Source organism: Pinus tabuliformis, chromosome 9, assembly GCF_031772625.1.
Source record: "Pinus tabuliformis cultivar Carrire ecotype Pingquan chromosome 9, CPIR1, whole genome shotgun sequence".
NCBI lineage: Eukaryota > Viridiplantae > Streptophyta > Pinopsida > Pinales > Pinaceae > Pinus > Pinus tabuliformis.
In genome coordinates, this window is record NC_142307.1 from 1,834,597,060 (window position 1) to 1,834,609,582 (window position 12,523).

General features: G+C 38.2%; 1 protein-coding gene across 1 annotated transcript in view; it reads right to left on the reverse strand.

Moving 5' to 3' along the window:
* Positions 1–234: 234 nt before the first annotated feature.
* LOC149156127 (poly(A)-specific ribonuclease PARN-like) overlaps positions 235–12,523 on the reverse strand; it is a 64,320-nt gene continuing 52,031 nt past the window's right edge. The window contains exons 2-5 of the mRNA XM_089444651.1: positions 1,631–1,761; positions 1,399–1,513; positions 996–1,233; positions 235–895 (exon numbers count right to left, since the gene is read on the reverse strand). Coding sequence (XP_089300777.1) covers positions 235–895; positions 996–1,233; positions 1,399–1,513; positions 1,631–1,761 — 1,145 coding nt within the window. The remainder of the gene's footprint in view (positions 896–995; positions 1,234–1,398; positions 1,514–1,630; positions 1,762–12,523) is intronic.

The window sequence follows — 12,523 nt, forward strand, 5'->3', positions numbered from 1 at the left end:
AAGTAGATATATATTCCTGACCTCTGTTAGCCAGCCTATACTAACCAACACGTACTAAAAACTTAAACTTTGAACCATTGAGCACTGACATTTCAACAGCAACAACAAGTACCTATTGCTATTGGCAAACTTCCTTTTGCAACTGAGAAAATAGGCAGATTACTGAAAGCTTCCGTGTGTAAAATATGGATAGCTGTAAACTTTGATGTTGATCAGAAATACATGCCGATCTCCTCACGAAAGGTTGTCTAATTCGAGAATTAAAGCACTGTTTTTGGGCGATGGTAAATCTGCAGTAGGATTGTAAGCCAAGTAACCAGATTCAGACAAGACCAACTCCAAGGAATTGGCTAAGTTGGTCCTCGATAAAGATGATTTACAAAGTTGTTCACACACAACATAGTTAACAGCTCTCAGTCCTCCAAAACTGAAATCATCTAAGGGCCTGGACTTCGCAAACCCTGAACTTTTATTTCCAGATTGTAAATCTTGAAGAAAAACCTCTGCGTACTTTGCCCTTTTGAATTTAACATATGCACAGCTCTTGTCCACCAACTGTACTCTGAAACCTTCTTGACATATTTCATGGATGGTGGTTAACATTTCTGAAAGTGCCTTAGCGGAGGAGCCAATCTTAAATCCCCAGAGGAAAATTATGTGCGAATTTTTAGAATAAGAATCTCTCTCTATATTCACATCTTCCCCATTTAATTTATTGAGGCATATAGCCCCAGGGTAAAGAATATTTTCATGGCTTGCCAAGGCTCCTTTACATCCATCAATCGATATGCTCAAATCTGATGAGCTGATTTTCAATAACCGACAAACTTTAGCAAACAAATAGGTCAACCTCAGCACAGTATGGCCGTGACTTTCCGCTCCTTTGGATCCATAACTACACAGCAAAATCTGTTATTAGACCATGTAGTCCCATATGTTGGAAATAAGAACATGAATTTTAATATGTGATTCCGCATGCACAGTGTAGAGAATACCATTTAAATTCAAGGGGTACTTCCAGATCCAGAGGCAGGGAGAACTGCCTGTTCAAGTAGGAGAGAGCAGCATGCAAGTTTTTGGCCTTCTTTATGGAAGGGGTCTCCCTAGATTTAACCTCCTTCAGTAGGTGACGGATGTCTAAAACACGAGGAAAGATGCTTTGGAGAGAGCATAAAAACTCCTTCACAGTTGGCGGCAAGGGTGCTATGAAGCTTGAATAAATCATAGTAAAATCTGCAACGAACAGTACAGGTGTAACAAGTTTACATATTAGCAGGCATAAAGATATAACCCAAGATTACTCTCAGAAAATGAACTCACTGACATAACTATAAAAGGCATGAAAGCCATTCCAATATCCAAATATCACGAAATGTACAGATGCTTGTATCAAACAACCTGTTAGGCAGTTGTAGCCAACAATGGTTTTTCCTGACTTGATGAGAGCATCAACCACGTCCTCAAATCTCAAGGTCTGTTTGCATTGGTCTTTTACATGCTGTTGCAGTTCGCTCTTGAAGTAAAAGATTAATGTCAGTGTGCATCTCCACCTAATATGTCAACTCCAAGCACAAAAATAACAGATATACCTTACTGGCTAGAAACAGTTGAATGCCAAGCTTGGTTGTACCAGAAGGAAATGTTTGTCCTCCTCAGAACTTGTGAAAATCACTTTGACTTCCTTCTTTACGTCTTCTCCAACTGAGCTTCTCAATGGCACAAGATTGTGTGAAAACTCTCGTAACACCTGCAACAAACAACCTATACATTTAAGTAATTATAATTTTATTCTTCGTGTTTTTAAATTACTCTGGGAATGTTTGACCGAGCTTATTCCGGCTAACTGTACATGCAAAAACGAATAGCCATGACTCTTAACCAATATGAAATTCCCAACTCACGCCTAAATGATTTGTTTTTTCTCTTTATCCTGCGGGTCGATTCCCGGAATCGACCCACCGCCGGTCGGGCGGGGCGGGGCGGCCCGGCGCGCAGCGCCACCCCGGGGCCGCCCCGCCCCGCCCGACTGGCGGCGGGTCGATTCCCGGAATCGACCCGCAGGTTTGATTAAACATTCAACTACAATTCTCTAAAATTCTCCCTTCAGAGAGTTGCTGGGCCGGGGTAAATAAGTATTTACAGTAAATAATCTCCAAATAAACTACTTTGAATATTAGAGCCGCTAAAACTAATAGATTCAGTACCAACTGTAATCGCTGAAGCTAGTAAGCCATAAACACAAATTTGATCAATCTCCACATAAGACTTATCTCACAGTTATAGAAGTCGAATAGTTAGGGACACATAAGGCTTGGCATCTACTAACTTTAACAGTTTCCTCATAAATTTTCTTCTACGCAAAATTGCTTCTAGACAAATTTACTTAACTCTTATATGTTCTAACATTAGTGTCTGGACTCTGCATTTTTATAGTTACAGTTTGTTCCTAGAGAACTAACGAAATTTCCATGGAAATATTTTTCATATGATACCATCTCTTTTGGGATTTGAAAGAGGATTCCTACATTTGAGACTTTTGCTGCCAACATCATGATCAATAACGCTGCTACTTGAGGTTGATCCAAACCTAAATCCTCATTTGAATACGTTGTTATTTGTTTTACAAATTCATTCGCAGAGCACAAGACATATGTGCCATGGATTTTTCCCATGCAATACATAATAAAGATAATATCTTGATCATCGTGGGGATGCTTGTCCAGATTAGTCATAAGGGTTTCAAATGTCATTTTAAACATAGATATGTTGGGTAGCTTTATTTCGACCAAAAAGTTTCCTTGCAAGCAGACCATATATCAGAGTTGATGTTGTCAAACATACCAAGAAATATATGCGTATATCCTGCAGTATCGAATGATTAACATGAGCCATGTGTAGCAAACCATGTGAGGTATGCATGTGAACCTCTATAGAATCATCATTTAAAATATCCATCAATAAGTCCACTGCATTATCAGCAAATTTGTTAGAGAATCCATTGAGCCGTATCAAAGTGTCAATGGTAGCTATGCAAACCTTTGAGAATTCGTTTTCAACTCCATGAAAAAAACTCCAGCAACGCTCTGAAGGGAGAATTTTAGAGTAAAGGAGAATAAAACTCTAAAATTCTCCCTTACTCTAAAATAATTTTGTGTAAGTGTTCTGATTTGGTTTGATTTAGGTTCCTGTAAATTGTTTCTACTGATTCAGATTATTAAGAAAGTTATTTTTACACAAATTGAATTAATACTTGTGTTGGGGTTTTTAATTTATTATTTCATTTCGTTATTGTTGTAGGAGTTTTTAATTTATTATTTCATTTGGTTATATGTTTATTGAATTGTTTCATAAATGAATAATTGAAAGATAATTCAACTATAGAAATTATTACTGCGGTCTTTTTAATTTACCTCACCAAGAAATAACAACTAGATAGTAATTCTTGATGTGAAATCTAAAAACAACTCTAGATTATTCTGTGTTTGTTTAAAAGATCGAAGGCTTTCATTATTGTAGTTTTTAATATATCTCATTAAGAATAATTCATATTCTAGATTATAATTGCATTTATAATTTAGCCATAGTATTTAGTTTGCATCTTGAACATTCAACATTTTATGAAGAGAACATCATTCATCCTTTATTATTAGCACCATTTACATGTGTCTCTTCTTTGTATCATATTTTACTAATTATTTAACTGGTAGTCTAGGCATACTTAACCCGTCAAGAGTGACTATTCCAAAAGGCTTGGGCTATCTAAATATCCTCAGTCCACGCCACATCCCCCTTCTTGACAAAGGGGCCAAAAACCCTCGTGTTTCATATTCTCTACATTTAGTGCTAAGTAAATGTGCATGTATGGGAGTACACTGAGTCTATATGCATTCTCTCCAACATTTTCTACTATCTCAATGGGTTTAAAGGAACTATTTGGAAAGGCATTGGAAAACTTCATTCTTTGGGAGTATTATCTTTATCGTCAAACACTTTAACTAGGAGTAATGTAGCATTGACTGTAAAACTCCATTTATTAGAGAGATTAACTTTGTCTTCAGATAATTTAATTGGGAACATTGATAGGAAATCACCATTTGTTGGAGGCATTATTTTTTTATATGAACAAATTAACTATGAGCATCCCTAATAGAATGAATGATTTTATTTCACCTGAGTTTTTGGATCTATCACAAAATAACCTAAAGGGATTGATTCCTAAGGGTATTGGTAGATGCACTTATTTTTTTCACTTCAAGTTTTAGATCTATCACACAAAAACATAAAGAGACCAATTCCTAAATGTTTTGGTAGTTGCACTTCTTTGAATGATCACTTTTCCAATCTAATAACATCTCTTGGACTTGTACATCTTTGGTCCATTATAATTTTGGATTAAAAAAATATATTGATTTGTGAGATTCTTTGATATCTTGCATTTTCATGACTTAAGAGTTTTAGGTGTTGCTTATAATTTTCTTCATGGCGTTAATCCTCAATTTGTTACAAATCTCACTGAGTTGTATATGTTAGATTTGTCCAACAATAATTGCAATGGAAACATGACCTTTAATCTTGATAAAATTCTTGGATATACAATCAATGTGTTTAGGTATGGTTCAAATATTAAGCTATTTCATCAGGAATAAAGTATGATACAAAAGGAAGTGGGTATTCTTCATATATGATGCATGCATAACACCAATTTTGACTTGTCTAGAAAACATATTAATGGAGAGACACTATAAGTATATTATGTATAGGTAGCTTGTGATTGTTGAATTTGTCTAGTAATCAAATGGAAGGGTTAATTCCTACATCTCTCAGTAACATATCCACTTTGGAGCACTTAGACTTTCCCAAAAAAGGAAGTGCGAATACTTAATATAATGCATATAAACACCGTATTTGTTTTGTTTTGCAAAAATCTTAATGGAAACATACCCTCAATTATGGGAGTATGAGTAGTTTGTGAATGTTGAATTTCTTTAGTAATAAAGATGAACGGTTAATCCCTATATCTCATGGTAACATATCCACTTTGGCATAATTGCAATAGTAATAATAATTATAATAATAAAATATAGTTTTAACTACATATCTTTTAAAAAGTATGTCCAATTCACTAACTATAAAATAGAATTATGTGATTTTATTTAATTTCCTTCAACTAACACCAAAACAATTTTTATTTAAACATTATGTGAGGCGGGGGGGGGGGGGGGGGGGGGGGGGTGGTAGGGGATGGGGGGGTGTAGGGGGTAGGGGGTAAGGGGGGGTGCGTGGGTAGGGGGTAAGGTGGGGAGGGGGGGGGGGGGAAGGGGTTAAGGGTAGGGTGTAAGGGGATGGGGGGGATAAGGGTGCGGGGTTGGTGGGAGGTTGGGGAGGTGCGGGGTTGGTGGGAGGTTGGGGAGGGAGGGGGAGCGGGTAGGCGTAGGGCACGGGGGTAGGGGTGGGTAAGGGCTAGGGAAGGGTACAGTTGGGCGGGGGGTGGAGGAGTGGGCGCAGTGGCGAGGGGTGGCCGCGGGGAGGGGTTGGGGGGTGTAGGGGGTTTCGGGGGATTGGGGGGGAAGGGGGGGCGGGGGCAGGGGCCGAGGGGGGATGGGGCGCGGGAGTGTGGGGGGACGGTAGGGGGTAGGGTGAGGGAAGGGGAGGGGGGACGGGGAGGGGGGCAAGCTTAGGAAGCTTCGTTCAAACATAAAATTCAGCTGAAAACAAACATCTAGCGTGGCATGCAAAGGATGGACCACGAAGAAATACAGAGTTGGCGAGCGAAACAAAGAGAAAACACAGATTTGATGGATACAGGGAGTACAATAACTTGGTAATCATATCGAGGGATTTGTCATCATCATCATTTTCGGAGATTGGATCAGGCGTGTTACTTTAATTATTAATGTGTAGTGAATCTAGACAAGAGATCTCTCGTGAGAGGAATAAGTTAATGGGGTCGGGGCTTCAATGTAGTCGCCAGGGGGTTGTGGGGGGCGCATGGGTAGGGGCTCGCCCATACTTGCCTAATTGTGCACTTAGCCTCATTATCCCTCACCTGACCTCCCGCTCGCCCATCGACCCGCCTGCCCATTAGAGGTGGCTGGGCAATTCTGATACAAATAAAAAATTTATGGTATATTTTTGTTGTTAATTTAAGTTAATATGTTTTTTTATTTACTAATTTATGTGTTTCTTTTTAGGAAAATGGCATCAAGGAAAATTTCTGTGAATCTTTCTAGACCAAAGAGTCTTAAAGGTGTATCTTCAAAAAACATTGGTGAACGAACTCCACCTGCGCTCATGCCTACAAATATTTCAAGTGCTTTAAGTGATAAGAAGCTAATCTCAGATTGGAAAAGTTCAAAAGAGGTGAAATTTCCATCAAGAGTCTGGTATGTGAAAGAAAGAGAGAGCACAATTGTGATTTTCGCATTGATTTTTAAGTTAATTATTATTTTTTGAAAAAAAAAGTTGTTATTATTATTTTTTTGACATGAAATTCATAAAAAAAACTATTATTTGACCATTTTTAGTTAATATTTTTGTATAAAAATTGTGATTTTGACATGTTAATTCTATCAAAAAATTATCAAAACGTTTAGTTTTTTTGTTATATTTATGTTAAAAATGGTTATTTTTATGTGCATTGTTAAAAAATGTTGTTTTTTAGAAAAAATTATTTCATGTGGATTGAAAAATTAATTAAAGATGTATAAATATGTAGATTATCTAAAATTCAAACTATCGACTTTCTAATTTAAAAATGCAAAACAATAAAAACCCCCCTAAAAAAAAAAAAAAATTAAGATAGAGAACAAGAAAATATGAATAAAATGACGACTTCAAAAACTATCAAATTTAGAAAATAATTTTTTACATTTCACACACTAGAAAATTAAAAGTCAAAAAATAGGTCTTTTAAAAAAAGGGTGTGATGTAGAATACTCACTTTTTAAAATCAGCATGAAAATCACTACCATTCTAAAACTTGATTTCATCCTTGAACATGAAAAAAAATTAAAGTTCCAAAAACCATGTTCTAAAAAAAACATGTGTATTCTGCATCACCACTTTTGAAAATCGGGTCATTTTTTTTCTATCTCTACGAAATGGGTAACAGTATCAGTTCCCGTTTCAAAGTTTACATTGTTAGCCAGAGAAGAAGTACAATAAGGCGTTCTTGGAGAAATTCCGAAAAGAGAATGAAATTGAATCCGAACCCATCCGGGATTGGAGACAAAATCCGACAAAACACAAACATGAATCTTCCGGTAAGTACTCGGTTGATTCCCTATGTTCTCCTTATTGTTATGCTGGAATAATGATGTGTAGATTGTGGGGGTTGCACGATTCCACTAATTTCACTATAGAAATGGTTCCCTTGATGGAAGCGGCGTGTAACAGTGAAATAATGGATTGGGCAACTATACTCTCAGATAAGCTAGCAACAACTGTTCTTGAGTTTAGAAATAAGACCCGTGTTACTGAAAGGTTAATTCCCCCATTCTACTACAGTGCCTATATTTTAGATACCTTGTGTTTTAATTCTGAATTTACTGTGTTCGGCTGGAGGTGGACGTCACAAGACCCCATGCCTATTCACATATACCATCAGAAATTGTGGAAATCTTCTTATAAGCACCATTTATACCAAGTCTGCAATGGCTTTATGTTACCCATTCATTATTATATTTTTGATAAACCTGCTCCCAAAATTTCCTACCAAGCCGAGATTGACTTAACATCTGTAGGAAGATGGTTCGGGGAGGAAAATTTCACTTATATAAGAGTTTTCGGTAGCCAAGCCGAACCTCATGTCCTTCCCTTGTACATACCTGATAAACTACTGGCGAGGGAAATAGCTTATCAGATCATTGCCGAGGGAGTCACACAGACCCTCAAGAAAAACAAGAAGCAGGGCTGGCCCTCTTTTCCTTTTAGATGCGGTGTCTACACGTTGCATGATTTCAAACATGCAGAGAAAGAAGCTACAAAGATAAAATCATTAACTCTAGCAACTCTCCCCAATAGGCAATTTGATCCCAACAAAGTCGCCTATAATGCACTTGAACAGGCCAAATTGGCAAAATTTGATCATAAAGAAGATATGTTCGATGACCTGTTCTCCTCAGCCGAATCAATAATGCAGGTTAAGGCATTTGCCAGAATGAAATATCAAGATGAAGGGTTGGTTGAATTCAACAGACTTAAAGAACAGAGGTTGAAAACTCTACCTCTAGATCTGTTAGCGACAACCCCAACAACATCATCAAGCGAGCCTGAACGGGAATAGTCAAAGGAACCTCCGATTACAACAAAAGAATAAGAAAAGCCACAAGAGGAAACTCAGACTAAAGAGCAGGAGAAAGTGCGGGAGGAGACCCAGACTAAAGAGCAAAAACAGACCAACATTGAAGTAAATGTGGATACTAATATTGATCCTAAATTGCTCCAGGAATGGCAACAAGTTGATTCTATTATCAGCAGTCTGGAATGTTTAAAGAACACTGAAACTTCAAAAGCAGTAGACACCCAGGAAACCACTTCACAACAGGTTCAAAGTGGAACCAGCGGCCCACCCATTTCAAAGGAAGTAGAAATAATACCAAAGGACCCCTCCGATCAAATTATTTTGCAGGTAGAAGAGATTCCTCCCTTGGATGTCTTCTACAGCCCAAGGCATAAAGCTGTAGTAAAATGACAGAGGAAGAGAAGAAGGACTGATCAACCTTCTCTTTTCCCAGAACAGACGGTCACGGGCAATGTGGTTTGGAAGGAGGAATTTGACCCCTCTGATGACCTGACAAAACTGTCACAATATGCTGGAGCCTATTCAGCAGCAACAATAGACAAGGCATCAGAGGTGAGTCTTTTATTGAAAACAAAAGACCAGGAAATCTTCTTATTACAGGCACAACTAACTGAAGCAAAGCAGAAGGCGGAACAGGCAGAACAACAATTGTTGACACAACAGCAAGTGAACAATCAACTAACTCAACAATTGCAGGCAGAGAAACAAAGGATTGACCACAACGCAATCCAAAAGCAGAAAGAATTGTCGGAGGCCTTGGCACAACTGAAGGCAGCAAATGAGAAAATGCTGAAAACAAAAGATGAGCAGATTACTCAACTATCAGCAAAGCTTGAGAAGACAAAGGGTGTTCCACAAATAACTGAATTTAGAGTAGAATCACTACAGATAAATACGGCACTAATAGCACAAATCAAACTTCTATGTCAACAAATCGCCTAGGCAGAGCCACTATGTGAGTTAACGGCATCAATAAGTGAGAAAGTAGAAAAGGCTAGGACAGAATTAGATCAAGCTGAAGAAACAATAGCTGCATTTCTTGACTGGAAAGATACTAACCAAGGACAAGCGACGAATTTACCAAGAATTTTAGAGTCACATAAAGATATATTATTTACAGAATGGCAGTCCCAGTTAATGAAAGCAGAGAGGGCAGTTTCCAGGTGCAAATCAACTTCAAGCAATTTGGTTGAATTAGTTAATAACACTCTCTACTTGTCAAACATGATTTCCCAATGCACACCAGAAAAATTGACAGCGATGAAAACATTGGAGCAGTCATGTTATCCGAATCTAGAGGAAAAGGGGAGATTAATTGCTGCAATTAACAGTTTAACATGGGACACCTATTGGTTCTTCTTGGTAAAACCACACACTCAAAGAGCCGCCCTCAAGTGCCTTACAAATGCAATCGGGTATATTATCCCCGATATTCAGGATGCCACCTATGCTACCCAGCTTATCTCTCGCCTCAACAGACCACCCGAAGTGGAGCTGATGCTTGCGATAAGTCAGCTCAGATTCAAAGGCAAACAGCCTACTTGATGAGTCATGCCGCCGACTGCCAGATTGCTGAGGAAATTATGATCAAAATTAATTGATACCAATTAAGTAGGATTTCAGTTTCATAGATAGTTAGCTTAATTAAGTATTTATAGACCCTTTCATGTTTTTAGAAAGGGTCGTAAAGTTTTGTACTTGACTTAAGGACTGAAGTTGCACTATTGTGCTTCAGCCATATTCTTTTATAAAACTGGACCAGTTATTCTAATTTTGACAAGGAAGCTTTTATGCAAATGTGCACTACTGTCTTTGTTTGAAAATATTTCTGCGTTGGAAGAAGAATCTCAAATAGCGATTGATATTGGGAGTGTTTAGCAGCTCATATGGTACTATTATCTATGTCTGAATTCATTCTTTTCATATGAATTGTTATTTGATTGCCTTTGCTATTATCGAATATATGTATGTGTTTTAACAGCATTTCTCTATTCCTTCCACTATTGGATGTTTATGCGATGCTCTTCCTTTGATCATATATGTATCGATGATGTATAAAGTGTAGCAATATTGCGCTAATCCTTTGTTTAACGATTTAAGCAGAGTAATTCCTGAATGAATAGAAGTCCATGTTTATTGAATAGAGTCATCTACATGCCTGTTTATAAACATAGATCATCAAGCGCTACACTTTAAAAAATACAATAGTTCCGGGGATTAGTAGTATTTCTTTTATTTCACCGATAGATTAAGTTATTCGCTTATCATTAGATTATTCAACCAATCATTCATTCATCCCGTTTATCCATTACTGGGAAACTGGTCCCATTATCCCCAGTCGGAGCCACCATTCCAAACGGAAAAGGAGCTGTACTAAGGTCCGGACCAGGTGGTTATCCCCAATGTTGATACAACGATTTTCGAGGCATCAACATTTTTGGCGCTAGAAGGAGGGCCAACTGTGAATGGAAAGCAAACCCAAATTTACAGGCCATTATAAGAGTAATTCTCCCTCCGTATCACCTCGTACTTCCCAATTGCATGCTGGTTCTCCAGTATCCAAACAGGAAGAAGAGGAATCAACTACCACTGCTCAAACCCATCATACTCCAGAACAATTAAGTCTTGAATCCCCTGAAGTCCAGTCTCTTATCCACAAACTTCAGAGCTTCTCGATTTCACCACAGAAATCTGAGGTATCACAAAGCAGTGCGGCTTCGCAGTTCAATTTATCTTACCCTCTCACCAGACTTCAGTGTGAAAAGCTCGGTATTGAACCCACTGAGTTCCCTTTACCCAAAAGAAAAAAGGCGAAGAAATATACTGAAGGATCTGACAGTGAAGACTTTCATCCACATCCTCCATCTCACTCTCCCCTGTGCGAAGTCAACCATCCACTCCCCCATTACATATTGTTGTTCATCAGGGATTAGGAACTTTAACACCCCAACCTGTTCACTCCGCAATATCATTTCCTTCCCAGACATTTGGAATTTCAACAGTAATATCACCTACTACTGCTGTTATAATGGCAGATCCATGGACCAGGCCTGGTGCAGTCAACATGCCTGCACCATTGCATGCATTACCTGATGCCCCTGAAAAATGGCTACCCAAGTTTAATCCAGATGATGGGACCCAAGTTGAGGAACATATTAATAACTTCATGTTGGCAGTCAACTTGAAAGGAGTAACAGAACAAGATGTTGTTGTTAGACTTTTCCCTTATACCTTGCAAGGATCAGCAGGATCCTGGTATTTTTCTTTACCCTCTGGTTCCATTACCAGTTGGAACACTTGCCAAGAGCAGTTTCTTACTAAGTATGGAGATGATAGGTCTTTGGCTACATTACTAAACGATCTCTCCAATCTTAGGATAGAGAATAGGGAACCGATTAAGGAATTTAACACCCGATTTAATAAACTCTTGAATAAAATCCCAACGGCCTCCAGACCAAGTGAGAAAATTCGAAACGAATGGTATATAACCGCCCTACCTGCCAATATAGCTATTTTTGGAGACAGGGTTGGGAAACCTACTTTAGCTGAAAACATGAAAGAAGCACTTTCTGTGGAGAAACGCATTAATGCTCTAGAAAAGAAAGCTGCTCTGGAAGACAGAAAAGCCAAAAAAGTTTCTTTCAAAGATGATTCAAGGAAGAAAACCCCAAAAGATCCATATGACATGGAGGGTCTACAAAAGGTCCTCAAGACTTTGTCAAACGAAATGGTTGAAATCAAAAAACAGGTAGCCGAAACCTCAACCAAAAGACCCTTTAGAAATTTTAAGAAAAATGAATCTAAACCACCAAATGTTATATCAAATGCAGATTCAGATCTTAAGGAAGGAGAAGAAGAAACAGTTACACCTACTAATGAAGAAGAGGAAGTTGTTGAATGTCATGGAATGTGGGATTTCATACTGCCTAACTTCGATACAGATAATGAAGAAGAAGCATTTCCTGTCACTACTAGGAGTAAAAGTGCCTCCGAACCTGTTTAGGCAACTTCAAAGAAAAGGAGTGCAGGTGCTGCTACAACAAAGGAAAAAGTATCTACAAAGAAGCCACCTGCAGCAGTTCCTCAAAACCAACCTTCAACCTCAAATACTCCTTTAACATCTAAAACTTTGGTGGTATCCGATTCAATGGATTACAATATTGTTGATGATATGAAGAAAACTAAGGCAAACATTACCATGTTTGAACTTAGCAAATTAAA